Source organism: Pelophylax lessonae, assembly GCF_965119305.1.
Source record: "Pelophylax lessonae genome assembly, chromosome: 8".
Taxonomy (NCBI): Eukaryota; Metazoa; Chordata; class Amphibia; order Anura; family Ranidae; genus Pelophylax; species Pelophylax lessonae.
In genome coordinates, this window is record NC_138775.1 from 191,838,905 (window position 1) to 191,861,473 (window position 22,569).

General features: G+C 42.5%; 1 protein-coding gene across 1 annotated transcript in view; it reads right to left on the minus strand.

Moving 5' to 3' along the window:
- Positions 1 to 22,569, minus strand: part of LOC309561964 (very-long-chain enoyl-CoA reductase-like) — a 100,291-nt gene that overhangs the window by 49,514 nt on the left and 28,208 nt on the right. The window contains exons 3-5 of the mRNA XM_082266054.1: positions 18,685 to 18,735; positions 18,471 to 18,522; positions 8,838 to 8,882 (exon numbers count right to left, since the gene is read on the minus strand). Coding sequence (XP_082122180.1) covers positions 8,838 to 8,882; positions 18,471 to 18,522; positions 18,685 to 18,735 — 148 coding nt within the window. The remainder of the gene's footprint in view (positions 1 to 8,837; positions 8,883 to 18,470; positions 18,523 to 18,684; positions 18,736 to 22,569) is intronic.

Below are 22,569 nucleotides of genomic sequence, written 5' to 3' on the forward strand. Positions count from 1 at the left end.
TTAGAAGAAATACTTACTTAGAAAATTTCTTCCACAGCGTTTCCATCTCTCTTGTGGGCAGCTGAAGCCGGCGCGGTCCTCTTCTGTGTCTTCTTTCGCGTCTTCTTGTCCCAGAATGCGCCGCACCGGCCCCTCTCGTCACTTCCGGCACGGCGCCGCATTCCTCCACAGCTTCTGGGCATGCCCAGAAGCTGTTTAGCAGGGGAATGCGGCGTCGCCCGGAAATGACGAGCGGGCCGGTGCCGTCGCATTGATTCCTGGGAGCTGTGACGTTCAGCTCCCAGGAATCATAGCGAGGCAGGAAGTGACGGGGTGAGCCGTGGCTCCGAGGGAGGAAGTACTCTGAGGTGAGTATCTTCGATCTTCAATTGCAAGGTAAGTAAACAAAAAAAAAAAATAACTATCCAATTCCTTTTCAGGTGAGGCATACCTAGCGGAGGGGCACAAAAAAAATATTGTTTTTGTGCCCGGAACTCCGCTTTAAAAAAAAAAAAAAAAAAAAAGGCCATGGTTGTCAGGAGGTAAGCGTGCAGCACTCAAATTAAAATCACTGATCATACTGTGCTGTTGCTCCACCCCTGTGTGCATCCCTATTTGTGGGTGTTCCTGTGGCAGTTACAGCACCAATACCCAGCTACCTCTCCAAGCTGATTTAATATTATCAACAATCAGCACTGCAGGGCTGTGTGATGAAGCTGCCAGCTGCTAGTAAACCGACAAGGCACTAGCAGATTATAGCCCTGACTGTTCATTAAACTAAAAGATCAGTCAGCACTGGCAGGGCTGTGTGATGTATCTGCCTGTGCAGTGGATATATACTGACAACGAGCAGCTCCTTTACACCACCCAGTGCTGTGACTGTTCATTAAAGCAAACCTTCAATCAATGCTGCAGGGCTGTGTGATAGGGTTGCTGACTGATCGTTAACATACACTGCAGATACATCACACAGCTCACAGTGATGACTAATCATTTACTTTTGTTTATGAACAGTCAGCACTTATGCAAAGGGGCTTGTGACCCCCGCCCCACTGGTGTTATGACAGAGCACCCCTGCTGGCAGAGACAGGCACTGTCAATTAGCCCTCACTATTGGCACTTTTCCACTGCAAGTACCGGCTCGTACCAGCTCGGCTCTACTCGGCCCTGCTTGGCCCAGTTTGCTTTTCCACTGCTGGTACCGCATGGTATAGTGTCGGAACGGTTCGGTACGGTACGGTATAGGTTTGCTTTTCCACTAAAGTAGTACTAAAGTTAAGTGGGTGGGATAACAACGGGGTGGGTGGGATTCTCTGACCAATCAGTGGCTAGTAGTGACTGCATGCAAAGGATTGTGGGATATGGTACCAGTTTGGTACCTGTTGGAACCACAATCGAGTAGGTACTGTTTTTTCAGAGCCGTACCGTACCGTTCGGTTCCATGCAGTGGAAAAGCAAACCTATACCGTACCGAACCGTTCCGACCCTATACCATGCGGTACCAGCAGTGGAAAAGCACAAAAGCGTGCCGAACCGGTACGGTTCCATGCAGTGGAAAAGCGCCATAAGTGCCTACTTGCTGGTGGCATGGTCAAAAAGTTGTGAAAGGAAGAGGCAAATCTGTCTAACCACACTGCTCAGCAACCAGGGGATGGATCAAATAGTGCCAATTACTACATGCACTATGTCCCCAAGGGGATTAAATGTTTTTCATTTCTAAGGATACTTCTTTTAAGTGCACATACCCGTAATTTACTGTTTATTGCCTCAATATTAAACCAATCCAATCATCACTTGGATTGTCAGAATTAGCAGGTGACTACCAACAAGCTTGCATAAGCAACAGAAGTCCTTATTGCTGACAGGCATACTGCAGTATAAGAAGTTAAAGCACAAACAAGGTACCTACTATGGTTCTAATACAAACTGCGCTTTAATCTATTAAAAAGGGAAGTTATATAGGTCTTGGGTCAAATTTTGTTTCCTTAATTTTTTTTTTTTTTATATAAATGAAGGAAAAAGTTTTACATTATTAGTTTTACAAATATATAATGAATACATAGTAAATGACTCCCAGAGTGCTATACTTTAGCTAAAGTAATGAACAGCAGAGCTACTTGCTTCAAGGCCCAATTTATCTAATTGAAACCGTTCAACGAGTCACTGGGATAAGCAAGTGCATGTTACTGAGGTATACAAACTTTTTTAGATGACCAAACAAACCATTTATAATAAGAAAAAGGAGCCCAAGGCTGGGTTCACACTTATGCAAATTGGATGCGGATTTCCCTGCATCCAATTCGCATGACAGGAGATGGTGACTGGCTTTCAATGGAGCCAGTTCACACACCTCCGGGGAAGCCACAGAGCGCATTGCACAGGAGTCCTGTGCGTCTTTGGCTCCATTTCAGGTCCGAATTCAGGTTCGATTTGTTCCTGAAACAGAACAGGGACACCCGGGACCCCTGCTGCGAGCCGTGGTCGAATTAGGTGTGAACCCAGCCTAAAATATTGCCTGCTGCCTCAACAGAAAGAGAAAAAATAGGCTATATTTTATAGTCGCATGACTAAAGCTAAAATGTACTTTTGTTCTGACTATAGTAAATCCGTAAAAATTTACAATCCAACTACACGTATAGAGGGAATTCTCTATAATATAGACACACACATGTACACAAATTATATCTGGTAAAAAATTCCATAAAAGTTGGGACACTGTAAAAAATCTACATAAAAAAAAAAAAACACAGAATGCAATAATTTGCAAATCTAAAACCCATATTTTGTTCACAATAGAAAAGATCAAATGTTTAAATTGAGAAAATGTACATTTAAAAAATAAATAAATAAATAATGAAAATTGACGGCAGCAACATCTCAAAACGGTTCTGTGGTTGGACGAATCCAAATCCAACATTTTTGGCAACCATGGGTGCCGAATCTAAAGAGGGAAGGGATCTTCCAGTTTGTCATCAGTGCTCAGTTAAAAAGCCTGCATCTCTGATGGTATGGGAGACTATTAGTGTATATAGAATGAGCACCTTGCACATCTGGAAAGGCATTATCCATGCTGAAATATCGATATCCAGGTGTAGCAATATTTCCAGGCCTTGAGCCGGATATGGGTCTGCCATTGTTACCGGTGACACTTCCAACACATTTAAGTTGTGAACCCAAGTGTGAGAGTTGAGACAATGACCACTCCGGCATCTTTGGTTGGTTTTGTTTATTGTATTTTGGGGATGGGAGAAGGGAATGAGTGGGATACTCCTCTGGCTCAATTGGGTTAACTGGGACTTTATATAAAAATGCCTGTTGGCGCTGTCTTGACGCCAGCTGAACGCCGACCAGCGCTTTCTGGCGTTTGAAGATACGGTTATGCTGAACTTGTGCTGGAACTTCGACTTTAACTCGTTTGTTAACTCAGAAGATCCAGGACTGTAGAACACTTGACTCCTGACACTCAACTTAGCTCAAAAGTCACTGAAAAAGCTCCCTTGAGTCCTTCACTGACCGAGGTAGCGCCTTGTCACTGCTTGTGCCGCTGCAACTCTTAACTCTGTACACTGCACACATTAGCTCTTCAGGGCCCAATCGCTGGCGCCCCCTCTACACTTCAGGATCCTCTGACTAGGCACCACCTTTACAGCTAGCCGACTCCTGGATTCCTGGAACCTTCTCTGGAGTGGTCCCCTCTACACTTGGCAGACCCCAAGGGGCAGTTCACAGTACTCACGACCTTGGCAGGCTTTCTTGGAACTGAACCCCTCTTCCTCAGCACACGGGATCCCCTCTGCAGCTCAACTCAGCATTCTCTGGATTCCCAGGCAGTCACCCGGGACACCCGATCCTTCTGACAGGAGGAGAGACAGCCGTACCCTCCCTCCTGGGACTCTGCTTCCCACAAAAGACACTGCGTCATGCGTTCCCCTCAAACTTATACCCACACCCAGAATCCTCTGTGGCAGAATCTGCCTTCTGGGGTAGATACAAGCCTGAATGGGCTTCTGATTGGATTTCCTCCACTGCCCAATGAGAATCCTCTCACAGAGCCAGTGGGGAAACTCTCCTCTCAGTAACCACACCTGGGAGACATGACAGCCCAGCTGAAATCATGGCCCTGCTGTTAGGCAGCCAAGGCCCACTATACTTTTACCTAGCACCTACCCTGTAGGGTGCTACACAGATTTTAGCACTGCATATGCTCAGGCAAGAATGGGACAACATTCCGCTCTCAAAACTTCAACCGTTTTCTTAGCTCCTCAGACGTTTACAGTGTTAAAAGAGGGGATTCTACATGGAGGTAAATATGGCCCTGTCCAAACATTCTAAAATGGTTTGGCAATTTTTAGATGCATAAAATAAGGTAAAGTCAGCAGCTTGCAAACAGTGTGAATATATAAACACCGAAATAACGTATGAAATAAGGTTGCAGCGCTAAAAACAGGGATTTAAAGTGACAAATAATTCAAAAATGTGTGTGTGTGTGTGTATATTATATATATAAATTATATTATATATATATATATATATATATATATATATATATATATATATATATATACACACACACACACACAACCTTATTTCATACATTAAATTTCTAGATGCACTCTTTACTCTCTAAGATGACTTTTTATACCCAATTTTACCGGCCTGTTGCGAATTAACCTTAAAGTGATTTTAAAGTCTCTTTTTTTTTTTTAAACATGCAGTGCCTTGCGAAAGTATTTGGCTCCCTTGAACTTTTCCACCTTTTGCCACATTTCAGGCTTCAAACAAAGATATAAAACTGTAATTTTTTGTGAAGAATCAACAACAAGTGGGACACAATCATGAAGTGGAACGAAATTTATTATATATTTCAAACTTTGTTAACAAATAAAGAAACTGAAAAATTGGGCGTGCAAAATTATTCAGCCCCTTTACTTTCAGTGCAGCAAACTCTCTCCAGAAGTTCAGGGAGGATCCCTGAATGATCCAATGTTGACCTAAATGACTAATGATGATAAATAGAATCCACCTGTGTGTAATCAAGTCTCCGTATAAATGCACCTGCACTGTGATAGTCTCAGAGGTCCGTTTAAAGCGCAGAGAGCATCATGAAGAACAAGGAACACACCAGGCAGGTCCGAGATACTGTTGTGGGGAAGTTTAAAGCTGGATTTGGATACAAAAAGATTTCCCAAGCTTTAAACATCCCAAGGAGCACTGTGCAAGCGATAATATTGAAATGGGAGTATCAGACTACTGCAAATCTACGAAGACCTGGCCGTCCCTCTAAACTTTCAGCTCATACAAGGAGAAGACTGATCAGAGATGCAGCCAAGAGGCCCATGATCACTCTGGATGAACTGCAGAGATCTACAGCTGAGGTGGGAGACTCTGTCCATAGGACAACAATCAGTCGTATACTGCACAAATCTGGCCTTTATGGAAGAGTGGCAAGAAGAAACCTTTTCTTAAAGATATCCATAAAAAGTGTTGTTTAAAGTTTGCCACAAGCCACCTGGGAGACACACCAAATATGTGGGAAAAGGTGCTCTGGTCACATGAAACCAAAATCGAACTTTTTGGCAACAATGCAAAACGTTATGTTTGGCGTAAAAGCAACACAGCTCATCACCCTGAACACACCATCCCCACTGTTAAACATGGTAGTGGCAGCATCATGGTTTGGGCCTGCTTTTCTTCAGCAGGGACAGGGAAGATGGTTAAAATTGATAGGGAGATGGATGGAGCCAAATACAGGACCATTCTGGAAGAAAACCTGATGGAGTCTGCAAAAGACCTGAGACTGGGACGGAGATTTGTCTTCCAACAAGACAATGATCCAAAACATAAAGCAAAATCTACAATGGAATGGTTCACAAATAAACATATCCAGGTGTTAGAATGGCCAAATCAAAGTCCAGACTTGAATCCAATCGAGAATCTGTGGAAAGAACTGAAAACTGCTGTTCACAAACGCTCTCCATCCAACCTCACTGAGCTTGAGCTGTTTTGCAAGGAGGAATGGGCAGAAATTTCAGTCTCTCGATGTGCAAAACTGATAGAGACATACCCCAAGCGACTTACAGCTGTAATCGCAGCAAAAGGTGGCGCTACAAAGTATTAACTTAAGGGGGCTGAATAATTTTGCACGCCCAATTTTTCAGTTTTTTTATTTGTTAAAAAAGTTTGAAATTTCCAATAAATTTCGTTCCACTTCATGATTGTGTCCCACTTGTTGATTCTTCACAAAAAATTACAGTTTTATATCTTTATGTTTGAAGCCTGAAATGTGGCAAAAGGTTGAAAAGTTCAAGGGGGCCGAATACTTTTGCAAGGCACTGTACATGTTATGATATACTTACCTGCTCTATGCAATTGGTTTTGCACAGAGCAGCCTGGATCCTCCTTCTCGGGTGCTTCTTTTGTGCTCCTGGCCCCTCCCTCCTATTGATTGCCCCCACAGCAAGCAGCTTGCTATAGGGGCACCTGAGCCGAGTCATAGCTACCTGTGTCCATTCAGACACGGAGCCGCAACTCAAACCCCACCTCTCTCGAATTATTTTGATTGACCGCAGCAGGAGCCAATCGCACCACGCTGCTGTCTCAGCCAATGAAGAGGCGAGTCCCGGGCAGCTTAGACACTCCTTCAACCTCGCTGGATAAAGACGTGCTCAGTTAACCATGAGGGGGCTGAAGGGGCTTCTGCACACAGATTTTTTTTTAGCTTCATGCATAGAATGCATGAAGATAAAAAAAAAAAAAACTTCTGCCTTTACAACCTATTTAATCAGTTGCAAAAGGTTATTCCAGCTATTCTTTGTGTAAACCACTGTCAGCTTTTTGTTGCCCTGTCCCAACTTTCAGATGTGTTGCTGCCATCAATTTCAATATTACATTTTTTCAGTTTAAATGTTTGATATGTTTTCCATTTTATATTGGGATGTATGGGTTTGACATTTGCAAATCCTTACATTCTGTTTATATACACAGCATCCCAACTTTTTGGGATGTGTACAGTGCATCCGGAAAGTATTCACAGTGCTTCACTTTTTCCACATTTTGTTGTGTTGCAGCCTTATTTCAAAATGGATTACATTCATTTTTTTCCTCAAAATTCTACAAACAATACCCCATGACAACGTGAAAGAAGTTTGTTTAAATGTTTGCAAATTTATTAAAAATGAAAAAAATAAAATCACATGTACATAAGTATTTACAGCCTTTGCCATGACACTCAAAATCGAGCTCAGGTTCATTCTGTGTAAACTGATAATCCTTGAGATGTTTCCACAACTTGAGTCCACCTGTGGTAAATTCCGTTGATTGAACATGATTTGGAAAGGCACACACCTGTCTATATAAGGTCCCACAGTTAACTGTGCATTAGGGAGCACAAACCAAGCCATGAAGTCCAAGGAATTGTCTTGTAGACCTCCAAAATTGGTTTGTATCGAGGCACAGATCTGTGTAAGGGTAGAGAAAAATGTCTGCATCGTTGAAGGTCCCAATGAGCAACGTGGCCTCCATCATCCGTAGATGAAAGAAGTTTGGAACCACCAGGACTCTTCCTAGAGCAGGCTGCCCCTGCCAAGCTGACCGATCAGAGAAGGGTCGTAGTCAGGGAGGTGACCAAGAACCCAAAGGTCACTCTTGACAGAGCTCTGGCGTTTCTCTGGAGAGAGGAGAACCTTCCAGAAGAACCACCATCTCTGCAGCACTCCACCAATCAGGCCTGTATGGTAGAGTAGCCAGACGGAAGCCACTCCTCAGTAAAAGGCACATGACAGCCCGTCTAGAGTATGCCAAAAGGCACCTGAAGGACTCTCAGACCATGAGAATTCTCTGGTCTGATGAAATAAAGATTGAACTCTTTGGCCTGAATGGCAAACGTCATGTTTGGAGGAAATCAGGAACCGCTCATCACCTGGCAAATACCATCCCTACAGTGAAGCATGGTGGTGGCAGCATCATGTTGTGGGGAGGTTTTTCAGCAGCAGCAACTGGGATGCTAGTCAGCATCGATGGAAAGATCAATGTACAGAGACATCCTTAATGAAAACCATCAGAGCGCTCTGGACCTCAGACCGGGCCGAAGGTTCATCCTCCAACAGGACAACGACCCTACGCACACAGCCAAGATAACAAAGAAGTGGCTACGTGACAAGTCTGAATTTCCTTGAGTGGCCCAGCCAGAGCCCAGACTTGAACCCAACTGAACATCTCTAGAGAGATATGCAAATGACTGTGCCCTGATGCTCCCCATCGAACTTGGAGCTTGAGAGAGGTCCTGCAAAGAAGAATTGAGAAACTGCCCAAAAAATTGGTGTGCTAAGCTTGCAGCATCATACTCAAAAAGACTTGAGGCTGTAATTGGTGCCAAAGGTGCGTCAGCAAAGTATTGGTCAAAGGCTGTACTTATGTACATGATTTTTTTTCATTTTTTTATTTTTAATAAATTTGCAGAGATTTAAGTATTTTTTGTAGAATTTTGAGGAAAATAATGAATTTATTAAATTTTGGAATTAGAAAAAGTGAAGCGCTGTTCTTTCCGGATGCACGGTTTGCAAAAAAAAAAATATATCACATAAAATTGTAAAAATTTACAGAGCACAATATCTCAAGCGGTAATTGCACATATAGCAGAATGAGTCAGAGCAGGAATTCCTCTTCCTCATTTATCCTCCATCTAAGGTGGCTTTGTATAGATCTAAAAACAGATATAACACAGTTTAAAAATGTATAAACGTATGTATAAAAATGGGTTTTAAATTAAATTAACCTGCAACCATTATTGTTACATTCTATTAAGAAATAAAAACAGATTACTATGAAACAATACAGCAGAAATGAATTCCTCAACATACTGGGATCTAACCGTATTGACTGTCTTGCTGGATACCACTTAGGATCTGAAAAAGAAAAGAAGACACAAGCATTAACGATCTCACACTGCAAAGATAAACTGCAGACATACGTTAAAATGATTAAATTTATCTATTACTCAAGTAATCATTATTCCTTACAATCTGCAGATGATTCACTACAATGTATAATTAATTTATACTGAAAGACTTAGATCCAGGACGTATTATTTTTCCAACATTTTAAGTCACATAACCAATTTGGATGGTTAAATGGATATGTGAGTGTCATTTTTCATTTAAATCCATCAGCAGAATGCTGAATTGGTTATTGCACAACTCTTGCTATCTTGCTATTCAAGAATTTTGATGGGAAAAGCATGGTGAAGTAAAGAATTGATGGCACTTAATGTTTATAGCTGACCTGAAAAGAAATCATGGGTCACATACTCCACAACAGAGTGCTACGCTGTGTAAAAAAATGATTTAAATCAACAACTTCGTTCCTCAGCTAGAAATCAGCTTGCATAGATAAGTGTTCTGCTGATGTATTAGGAAACTGATGTTTTGGAAATGTTGAGCAAGGTGATTACTAATGCCATTTGGTCCTTCAGCTTTCCTTGTTGGCTGGCATTTTCTTTTCAGCATGAGCTTGAGTAGTCCTTTTAAAATCAGCACAGTGACCTGATCATCAAAGGCTGACCACACACACACACACCAAAATTTGGCTGGTTCCTGATGGGTGGCATTGTCAGAATCCTCTGCACCCAATAGCCTTTGATCTGAAAATCAAATGAGCCAAGCAGAAAATGGTTGGCAAAACAGCAGCTGTACACAAATAGATGCAACAGCTCATCTGGTATTCTGACGAATACAATACAGAATACAATAGCCAGCAGGAAAGATTTGTCCATCCATGCTGTTTACTGTGGATGCTAACAAACCCTCCATTGGCTTCCGCTCAGCCAAAGAATAAAATTCAAAATACGACTTACAAAGCCATCCACAGCTCTGCCCCCAGCTACCTCACTAACCTAGTCTAAAAATACAAAGCAAAATTGTTCTCTTCATTCCTCCCAAGACCTCCTACTCTAGCTGCTTTGTCATTCTCCAATGCTTTCCTCCAGGACTCCTCCCGAGCCTCTCCCATCCTTTGGAACTCCCTGTCCCAATCTGGCTATCTCCTACTCTATCCACTTTTAGGCAATCCCTGAAAACCTGTCTCTTTAGGGAAGTCTACCATGCCTCCACCTAATAACTGTACTTGTATTTACTCTACTCCATCACCCCCCCCCCCCCCGTTATTACCTTTTGCATCACTTGCCCTGTCCTTTTAAAATGTGAGCTCTAATGAACAGGGCCCTCTGATTCCTCCTACATTAAAATGTATTGTAACTGCACTGTCTGTTTCCTTGTTGTAAAGTGCAAACTGTTGGCACTGTGTAAATTCTGTATAACTCATTTAAAGACAAACTGCAAAACTGTTTAGTTTGGGGGGGGGGGGGGCTGGGGTAGACACTAAAAAAAACAATGTGGCTGCACACATGTGGCTGTGTTCAGAATTAATCATCCACATTCAATCATCTCCGATAGAGGAGAGCAGGACTGTGTCCGTTCTGCACAGTGAGCAGACACAGACCTGTCAGCTGCCTGCTCAGCGGATATTAGCAGAGCGATCCCCGCTGAGCAAGCAGAATCTGTAACACAGAGGTGCCCGTGTGAAAGGACCCTTAAACAAGAGTTCATACACACCTGCCATCATTGAATGTGACTAATTAAGCCCATGTTAAATTCAGCTGTTTTAGGATTTTTCTAACATTTAGGGCTAGTTTACACTTGCAGCAAGAGTGCAAGGTTTTCCCACACTGGGCAGTAATGCTTTGCCTTCTGCAGACGTGCACAGGTGCCAATAATTCTTAATGCCACCCTCACACATTAAGCAAAATCAAAGAGAAAAAGGTAATGCATTCAAACCAAATATTCCACTAACATCCTAAGTATCAATACAGCAGTGGAAGAGGATTCCCAAAGGACCTTTTAGGCAGAACTAGAGGTAAAAGTATATAAAAACATGTTAATATCTATTCATATCTAATGCATTGTTGTACAGTATGAGAATACAAGTACCCTGCTAGTTTTGAGAAACCCCAAATTGCCAGCAGGAATACAGATTCGTAAGTGCCCGGAGCAAAGATGCATTCCGAGGCTTTTCGGAAATCGTATTTCCTTCAGGGAAAAGGGAGGGTATATCAAATCTACAATAAGACTATCAATAATGTGATATAAATAATCATAACAGTGGTACAATAGGCGAATAATGGGAAGAAAGCTGCGCACAAAGAAAGGTTATGCTACAAAAGGCTGCTCGTACAAAGTATATCAAACCAAAAGTAAATGTAGAGATGGTACAGCGCCACTAAATAAGTAACTAGCTAGCTAAAATTGCAGAGGTGAACCAAAGTCCATAAGTCCATATAGAGAGAAAAATCAGATGCTGAAATTATGGCCGTAAATCCAACACCAATCTTGCAAATGGAGTTTCTGGCAGAGATCACACAAACAATAAAGGATGTACCCTTACCGGACAGTTGGACCCCCTGTTACGGAAGGTCAAACAGGCGTGCGATGTCAGTCACCAGGAACAAATATTGCGTCCAAATTCCTCTCCAATCAACCGCAGAACATCCGGGTAGGACCATGGATCCGGTAGACCTCAATGAACCCCAGGTGTGCATATGGGATGACCTCCTTTAAGCAGATAAAAGCCCAAGAACACACCTGTCTTGCAGAGCAGCTACATGGGATGTGACCACTTCCACTGTACAATCAAAAAAATCAGTAAACCTAATTGTGAAACATGCAAGGTTGTTCTCTGATGTCCCACAACACACTATGCACTCACAGGGACCTCTTGTCCAATGCCAGATATGGGCCAGTAAGACATCTGTAATGCAAGTAAAAAGGGGGATTTCCATTATGCCAAACTGTTCCTGGGGGGGGGGGGGGGGGGTGTAAGAACATCTGTCACTTATGGATGACAGCTTTCCGATATATGCAGACCACATCACCATGTGGTTCCGCTAGTGAGATTATATTTTTATCTTGTGGGAAAATCTAGAGATTTACTCACTGAATGCCTGATTTATGATCTCAAATGACTTCAATCTCAAATTCACCATGGCCTCCAGTAAACCCAAAATCACCTTCCTGGGATGTTCAGGTCCAGAGAGGGTTGGGAAGGCTAACTATTTAGTGAACAGTTTCGTAAACCACAGAAAAAGCTTTTCTTAATGCCACCAGTTTTCATCTGGAGCCCTTGTTGGCTTCCATCCCTTACAGCCAAGATTTAAGAGCCAGATTCAATTACTCAGACTATGCATTAAGCCAAAGGGAAGTGAATCTTCTAAGACAACTTTTGGCACTGGGCTATACCAACACCTGCCTCAAAAAGGTCTATAGACAGGCTTTACAGTCATCACACCACAACCTTGTTTTCCAAAAACACACAGTGACCAAGTCAGGAGCATTACTAGATATTCCACCCACAGGTCAAAAGCATTGTCAGCAAAGACTAGTATCTAGTATCCACGGATCCTCTGTGGGCCTCTGTCTCACTCCCAGCCATTACCTACAGAAGGGTCCCTTCTGTGGGTGATAGATTTGGTCTGCAGTGAATTTAGAGGGGTGGCCAGAGGTGATTTTTGCAAAAGATTTGGCACTTTCCCCTGTGGAGCATGTGCATATTGCAGATTAATTGATCCGAAACAGCACATCCGATTACCTAATGGCAATACATTCCAACCAAAACATTTTGCCAATTGCAAAACCCTAGGGGTAATGTACCTACTTATCTGCAAATGTGGGTGTTTTTAGGTCGGTGAAAGGAAGCTGGAATTTTGGAAGTGTATTTACTGACATATTACCAGCATGCGCAAAAGCGACCCTGAACTTCTGTTGAGCTGACATGAAGCCCTTGTACATGCAAGTGTCCAGAAGGGTATACCATCAGACAAGCTGGCTCTTCTGGATGGTGTCCTGAGCAGAGACAACCTAATTCTAATTCTCTTTTTCATGTATGAAGGAAATGTGCATGTGCTCATACACGTGCACATCTGTTGCTCACGCGCATGCCTTTGTTGCCTGCATTGTCGCCAAGTGGGCTATTTAAACTTAGCCTATGCTTTGCATTAGTGCGGTCTTATCTATAGTGTTCCCGCGCATACCTGAAACCTGTTACTGACCCGGCTTGCCCCTTGCTGCTACTCCACAGATCTGTCACCAACTAGGCCTGTATCTGGACTTCGCTCCTGCCTACACATCTGCACCTGATAGGTCTGCCTGACTGTGTATGGCCCAGTTTGTTAGACTCTGCCTCTGTTACCATTGCTGCTGGTCTGCCTGCTGCAAGCCTCTGATCACCACCTGTCTGCTACCAGCCTAACGCGGTTACTGTAGCCAGTGCTAGCTTACTCCTGTCTTCTGCTTACTGGCATTCATCCAGCACTGTTCTGCTGTGGTCTACTGACTGTCTTCCCCTGCTTGATTTAGAGGAGGCATCTCCAAACTATGGCCCACCAGCTAATGCAGAACTACACGTTCCATGAGGCTTCGTAAAACTGACATTCACAGATTTGACTAGGCATAATGGGAATTGTAGTTACTGAGCAAATGGAAGGCCAAAGTTTGGAGACCCCCCGATTTAGAGAGAGTCTGTCCAGCCCTGCTGCTAGCAAGACCAACAGGCACTTATGCCACTCTGTACTCCTGCACCTCCTGTCTGCACTAATAGAGGCCCCGAGTCAGAGGCGTAAGAGGCCTTCCTCAGTGTGAGGCTTTTCATCCAGGTAAGTGACAGCAGGCTTGGCTTGTTTCCTAAAGTCTATTTTTTAGCACTTGACCGAGTTCATCCTAGCCCCGGAGGGGGTGATTTCAACAAGTCCCTCCTACAACAGGGGCTGAGGTGGATCTATGATCTGGATGCCACCAATCCACCTGGTCTCAATGAGGCATTTAATTTTACACCATTTCTAAAAAGGTCATTACCTTTTGAATCAATAATACTGCGGATCTTGGATCTGTTTCGTTGTCTCTCCCCCCCCCCCCCTTCTCCCCTTTACTTCCCTCTTGTTTTTGCATCAATGGCTTGCGTATGTTTGCTCCTGTGGCAATAATTCTGACTTGTTAGATTTGTCCCCTCTATAAATATTCTGCCATATATGTATTATATTAGCTGTATATCTGATGCACATTTGTATGTATACCACTGCATTCTTTATATTTTGTATTTGTGTTCCTGTTATGGCTAGGCTGTGGTCTACAGTCTCCCTACCAGATGCTGCTGTTGGGAACCGCACAGGCTCCCCTGGGGTCCTGTGTTGCTGTGGAGAAGCGGTTAATTGTGCCCTATTGGGCCAAGAGGCAGGCCTTACATTTCTTCCCTAATCCTGGGGTGGTGTGGGCCTTGCCTCCCTGCCCGCCCACATCTTATGGCTCTGGCGGTCGCTATGGGGACATTATGCTTGTTGGCAGCTTTCCTAAAGCATACCAGAATCCCGCCTTTTTGGAGGGGCCGAAGCAGTGTGCTGGGCGAGGGACCGCCGAATGGATGCTACCAGCTGCTACCACATGGTGGATGGCAGACCGGCATCCTTTTTCAGGTGTGGTGGGGCAGTTTAATTGGTTGGGGGGGGGGGTTTCAACACACACATACATACTAATATATATATATATACACACACACACACATACATACTAATAATATATATATATATATATATATATATATATATATATACACACACACACACACACATACATACATACATACATACATACATACACACACATATACATATATACACACACACACACACACACACATATACACGTATACATACCTGCAGTGTGCTATGGTTCAGCCCCCTATGGCTGGCTGCAGACAATACCCCAAACACTGAGCATCCCACAGAAGGCAGGCATGCTTTTATGCTTTAAGATGTGCACCTTCATTGAAGCCTCTTCCACTCCCTTCCCAAAAGGCCCTTTCTTTTCATTGCGAGTCCTGTCCCACACTACATTCTTGTGTGTGTGGGGGTGCCTACATAGCTTCCCTTCCCTCCAACCTTTTTCCTCCCTTTCTTACCCTCCTTCCCCAATCCCACCGCCGGTACCCACCACTGTTACTTCCTCCTTCACCTAATGGAAATCCCCCTTTACGTGCATTACAGATGCCCCTCATTGACCCATCTAAGACTTTAGACAAGAGGTCCCTGTGAGTGCATGGTGGAGCACCCCTTCCTCTGACATTAAGGGGACAGCAGAGAACAGCCTTGCAGATTTCACAACTGGTTTTACTGATTTTTTTTATTCTATAATGTAAGGTTTTTTTAGTTATCAGTCTATTGTACCACTATTATATCATATCATTGGTTGTTCTAATCATATTGTAGATTTAATAAATCCGCTTCTTCCCTTGAAAACAATACGGTTTATGAAACACGTTGGGATGCCTCTGATCACCGACAAGGACTATATATATATATATATATATATATATATATATATATATATATATATATATATATATATATATATATATATATATATATATAATCATAATAAAAAGGAGAAGGGTGGGGGGGGATGTAAATGGCATATGGTAAAAAAGGCCCATCCTTACCATAACATAACTACAAATTGAAAATCAATGGGTTAGCCCCTTTATATTTAATTTCAGCGCAAAACAAATCCCCAGTGTATCATCTTGGGCCCCTTCCAGCAACTTTATAAATGAGCCCAAAAAACTGTATTGGCTCAAATTTTAAAATCTAAATACAGAGGGATTAAGCATTTCAACAACTAAGCTTTACTTATAGCACATAACAATGAACAGACTTTAAATAAGCCTGCCAACCCACCAGCAGGGGGGCAGAGATACAATTCACAGGTGTGTTTAAAACAATCTTGGACTCAAGACAGGATAAAAAAAAAATGATTTTTTTTGTAGATCAACATAGCATTATCTTTTCAATATATGATAAATCTGCAATCTCGCCTTAAGTATATAAAATACAACACCTGCAGCTAAATGCAATAAGAAAATCCCAAAGCAAACCAACAATTACTATTTTTATTTCATATACCACGTCACATCCCAATGATTGATAGGCCCCCGAGGGATTCTTTTTTGTAATTTGTATATCCACCAGATCTCTCGTTCCAGCAATCCATGGTGCTGGTTGCCCTAGGCAGCATGCAGTCTATCCCAAAAAAAGTGGGAGCTCATGTTGCCCTTACCTAGGCATTTTAGGGATGTATGGAACACATTTGGCATTTTTCTTGACCGAGTCACAGTAATGCTTACCAACAATCCTACTCCCCACACTTCAGAGGGCATAAACACATTCATGCTAATTTGTCCCTTTTTCCATCTTACTTTTTTTCAGAAGTGTGGATCATTTTCTGGCTAGTTTCTTCCCTTTAAATGCTTCAGGTAGGATAGCCTCTTTTTACTGCTGACATCACGCTGAGTTCTATACATGTCCAGTGTGGAACAATTTCTCTCTGGGTAAACTCACCCACTTGGATGACTGATGATATGCACTGGGTGTCAGCTAGTGGCTTGTAGCAAAGCACTTCCTGTGCAGAGCTTAAGATATGTTTTATTATGAACAGTCCTAGGGACATATATTGCGGTCCTATGTAAAGTGTAAATGGAACTCATTTGATCTGTAAAACCATTTGCACGTTTCCATTAATTTTACATAAAATATGCCCTAAAATGTGATCTGTTTCACACCTTTTTTCAAGTCCTAAAACCCAATTAAAACAAAGTTTAAAATTAGTATGAGTTTGGAAACAAAAAAATTCATACTTACCTCAGTGGATGCATCGATCCATGCTGCATCTGTCCCCTGTTGGCATTAAGACCGAGAACTTTACAATCAAACACCGCTGATCGCTCTGGTCTCGGTTTTCAGAGTCACCAGCTTTCTTCCTCTGCCCCTCCAGCACGCACTAGAGCACCGGGCATGGCTGGCTCAGTTTCCCAGTGGAAGGAGCCTAGAGCGCTGACGAGGGACCCCAGGAAAGGCTCAGGATCACTGTGTGCAATACTAATGCACAGGGCAAGTAGCTATAACATTTTATTTTAGAAAAAAATAAAGCCTTTACAATCACTTTAAGCCTTCAATGGCTTTTTAGCAAGCTGAAACTTTGCTTATTCTTCAATGCACCACCCCATTAAGTCTACATGACTATAATCAAATGTGTTTCATCAATCTGTGATGTATACATATCCTGGACTGCTGTGGAACTTCTTCCTTTGTTGCTATTGCATTATCCTTCTGCAGTGTGGACAGAGTTAAACTGATCATTCATTAATGCAGAAGTGCAGAAGGGATCTTTATGGAGACAACTTTGTAATAATAGTCTACGGAGTGTCTCCAGTGCAGGGGACAGCTGGGTCTAGAGAATGATGCAACAGAGCAAGGGGACATTTAACTGGGCTGCTGGAAAACGGGAGATCTGTTTTACAACCAGCCTGCAGAATGCAAGGAGGAAGCCACCAGGGACCATGAGCTGCTGTCACCCTTTTCCTGTGCTCAGCAGTTGAGAAAGAGCACCAAAAGTATGCCGGGAAGGGAGAACAATAGTGTGTTGTTAGAGTTTGCTGCAGCTATCTAATGCTATGCTGCCCAGGAGAACCGGGCTGATTAGAGACTGAGCTGCTGCAGGATGAACGAATCCAAGCCTAGCTGACCACAATTGGAGGAGAACTCTAGATTGAGAACCCTCTCTCTTGGGAGGGTGCCATTTGGATGCCTGCTGTGATCAGACTGTACCAGAGAGCACTCCCATAACTTGTAAGGAAGGTAAAGAGGGACTGTCTTAGCAGGATTGAAAGACTAGCAATCTATCTTTTGTCTGACTTGAACTGAGCTTTTACTGAACCAAAGCAGGTGTCCGGATATTCAGAAGAGGGCACCCTGGGACTGGTAAAAGACTATCATCACACAGGTTAATCGTGTCTGCTATCAACTGCTGTGCTTTCTTCAAGGGCCCCAACTTGGTCAGACAATTTTTATTTTTATAAATGACTGGCCAGCAGGATAAAACTGGGGCCATTATAGCAAAAAAGCACTGTCTTTCTATACAGTTGCTAGGTAAATGGAGTTCAGTTCTCCTAAATACTGTTAGAATACTGTTAGAATACTACAGGTGTTTAACCATCTCGCTGAGTAATTTTATCTTATTGACTGTACAAGTACACATTCCAATTCTAAACCTCTACTTTCAGGCTATGTTTAGCCTAATTAATGCTTTGAAATTCCTCAAGATGTGTCAGTAAGTGCTGGGTGAGTGATGTAGGCCATCTTCAGGTGCCCAAAGAAATCACAACACAATTCAGTGGCTCCATTAGGGTAGCGATAAAAAATGCATATATGCACAGTTCAGTCATGTACTGTTATAGTATATACGTAAAACACAATTACTAAATTATATAAGCTTTAATATGGTTACTGAATATTCCAAAGTTCTAGTATTAACATTTTTACTTTGCAGCTTTAATTTAAATACATCCCTCCCCTGACTTCTACACTACAAAAAATTTGTTCAACAAACCGCAATACTTACAACACTTATGAAACATCAACTTTATGTCGCTAACTGTAAGATTAGGTTCGACCTAAATAAAATGTAAAAAAATGCATTATTAGAAATATCGAATGCAATATATTATACTTGAGAATTACATATAATATTGGTATTGCATATGAGCAATAGGGAAGTGCAACTCTACTAAAGTTCTACAACTAAAGTTCTACAGAAGTATTGACATGACTCTTACCTTGTCTAGAAAGCACAACTGCCGCTTTGTTTTGCAGTCAAGAATTTCCACCTGAAACCAATATGTACAGATCAATATACTATGGTAGTATACCAGAACTATGTCCAATGTCCTATCACTAACTTTTCAGTTTTCAAGTACTACGGGTTATTTTTACTTTACTTTACTACCATCCCAACATGCTCCAGTCCTTGTTCAATTTGATCCATGCCCCATGCAGGACCAGGTTTTATCAGCATGGGAATGCACAGGTGTTGGGTGAGTCTCCGTGCTGGTGGTTGTTGAATCGTTCACGAAAAATTACTTTGCACCATATCTGCCCATAAAGAAAAATAAATAAAATAAATAAAGAGAGGGTTAAAACCCCTGTAAAGTTTATTTTTGCTGTCTTTGTCCCATTAGGGGTATTTACCTTCACTTCCTATCCCTTAGCCAGAACATAAGTGAGAGGAAATCCCTGCAAATTAAGGGAATCTCTTAAGGACCCCCAGGTCACCAGAACTAGTGTCCCCATTGGAAGATTGTAATGGTAAACAGGACAAAAGACATTAAATCTCCCTTATGGGGGCACAGCCCGCAATAGCAAAACTGACGGATGTTCAATCCCCCCCATCCAAAACTAATTTTGCCTTTAGTTACACTTGAATATGTAATGTTTAGATTTGACATGCTAGAGCAGAAATCGCAATTTATGGGCTTGTTCCACAATGTAGAAGTACAATGCAGTAAGCTCATAGGACCATCAGCCATCATTTTGTACTGAGAAAGTAAATAGTCCTATCGCAATGGGTTACAGTACCACCTTTTTAGCTGGTTATTTTTCGCTATAACCAGTTTCCTTCTGTCTTACAACTACTGTACGCATCGAGATAAACTAAATGACACATTATATAAAGAGACAAAAAGGCAGAGTAAACAGAAGGAAAGCCTCTTTCTAAAGCAGAACACCTCCAGTTTATTTTAAATATCAGAAGAGTATTTCACGTCTGGTTCCTAAACTGGCACAGAAGTAGGGAATAATATCTGGCAGTCATGTTTGATATTCATAGTATGCTGTACAAAATGGTCACAGTACAGTAATACAATCACTGCTGTTCATCCAACCAGCCTACGTGCTGCTCTGTACAAGTGCCACGGACTTAAAGCTAGCACAATCTTGCCTGTGTGTAGACTATAGAAACCCTGAGAATTTTTACCAAGCTTTCCACAAGTGAGTGAGTCTACCATACTTCATTATCTACAGTGCAGTAAAAAAGTAATTATACCTTTTTCAAATTTTCCACATTTTGTCATGTTAAAAGCAAAAACGCAAATGTATTTTATTGATATTTTAGGTGGTAGACCAACACAAAGTGACATAAAATCTTGAAGTGGAAGGAAAATGATAAATGGTGTAACATTTTTACAAATATCTGAAAGGTGTGGCGTGAATTTGTATTCAGCCCCCTTAACTCAGATACCCCCAACTGAAATTTAGTGTGACCAATTGCCTTCAGAACAGTTTTTTCAACTCCGATCCTCAGGGCACACTAACAGGCCAGGTTGGAAGAAAACTGAAATACATGACAGGTGATATTATTTTCTTCTCAGTGATTGCAGTATTCTAGTCTGCATTAGGGATGCACCGAAATGAAATTCTTGGCCGAAGCCGAATAATAATGAAATGCTTGGCCGAAGGCCGAATACCGTACGCGGTGTTTCGCATTTTTTCCATTTATTTTGCCAATTTTTAGGGGGCACGCTGATGGGCACATTTTATGTTAGGGGGCACTCTGATGGGCAAAACAAAACATTTAAATCAGCGTTGCTCTTAACATAAAATATGCCCATTAGCGTGCCCCTTAACATAAAATATGCCCATCAGAATGCCCCTTAACATAAAATATGCTCATCAGAGTGCCCCTTAACATAAAATATGCTCATCAGCATGTCCCTTAGCATAAAATAAGGGGCACGCTGATGGCCACATTTTATGTCAAGGGAGCACTCTGTTGGGCACATTTTTTTTCTTTTTTTTTTTAAGGGGCACTTTATAGGGCACTCTAATGTAATGAGCATGGCAAGTGGCAACAACATATGGCAGTCTGCACACTAATGCTTGTGCAGCTACCGTATTCTCCCCCAAATGTGCTCCACATACCTGAACTGCAGCCAGGTCGGAGCCAAAAGCCGTGAACAGGGGGGCGGGGCGTGCACATAGTGTCACGCTCGCTGGACCTAGTGTGAAGGAGCCGCAGTCAGGAGCAGGGGGCGGGACGCGCGCGTGACGTCACACCCCCTACTTGTGGCCGGACAGGACACCGGCGGCGTGTGAGCAGGGAGCCGGGAGCCGCAATGAGGAAGGGGAGCGGTCCGGGCGGAAGCATCGCACGGGCCGCCATTTAGTGACTGCCGCTGACATTGTTCGGCACAAAATTATTCGGCCTTTTGACTTATTCGGCCGAACACCGAAAGTGCTATTTTTTCTATTTTCGGCCGAATAATGTTCGGCCGCCGAACATTCGGTGCATCCCTAGTCTGCATCTCCCCAAGGTAATACTTAAAATCTGGCCTGTTATTGTGCCCTGAGGACCAGAGTTGAGAAACACTGCTTCAGAAGTCACCTAATTAGTAAATAGAGTCCACCTGTGTGTAATTTAATTGCAGTATAAATACAGCTGCTCTGTGAAGCCTTCAGAGGTGTGTTAGAGAACCTTATTAAACAAACAGCATAATAAAAAGGCAAAGAAACACACTAGACAGGTCAGGGATAAAGTTGTAGAAAAGATTAAAGCAGGGTTATGTTATACAAAAATTTCTTAAGCTTTTTACATTTTCAGATGGATTGAACCGTGCTCCATGAGATGTTTAGAGTATGGCACAACGGCCAACCTACAAATAAATGGCCATTCACCTAAACGGACAAGCCGGGCAAGGAGCGAATTAAGAGAAGCAGCCCATGGTAACTCTGGAGGAGCTGCAGAGATCCACAGCTCAGGTGGGAGACTCTGTCCACAGGACAACTATTAGTTGTGCACTCCTCAAATCTGGCCTTTATGGCAAGAACAAAGACATTGTTTAAAGATAGCCATAAGAAGCCCTGTTTGCAGTTTGTGAGAAGCCACGTAGGGGACAAGACAAACATGTGGAAGAAGGTGCTCTGGTCAGATGGGACCAAAATTTAACTTTTTGGCCTAAAAGCAAAACGCTTTGTGTGACGGAAAAAAACACTGCATATCTCTCTTTACACACTATCCCCACCATGAAACATGGTGGTGGCAGCATTATGTTGTGGGATGCTTTTCTTCAGTAGGGACAGGGAAGCTGTGAGTTGAAGGGAAGATGAATGGAGCCAAATACAATCTTAGAACAAAACTTGTTTGAGTCTGCAAAAGGTTGTAACATGACAAAATATGGAACTTTCAAGGAGTATAAATACGTTTTCAATGCACTGTATACAGATCTATTCAGAAGGGCCAAAAGAGAAAAGAAAAAAAAGGTACTTCCACTTAAAGCTGAACTCTAGGATAAGCAAATACTGTCTAAACACAAGAGTTTGTATTCTTACTTGAATCTGTGTGATTTGTGCATTTCTTTTAGATCTGTGTAGTAATGCAGTGTGAAGCTTTGTTCTTACTACTGAAACTGGAGCTTCTGCACAGAGGTAATTGCTACTGTTCTCTCTCTCTCCTTAAAGTAAGTAAAGGTAAAACCTTAGGCCCCTTTCACACAGGCGAACTGTTCAGACCCACCTGTCCATTTTTTTTGGCGGCTCTGAATGGTCACCCCATGCATCTCTAAGGGGCATCGGATGTCAGCGGAGACATGTCCGCTGACATCCCATCCGTCAAATCTGGATGGATGAAAACCCTATTTTCCATCCGTTCAGCGGATTGGATCAGATGA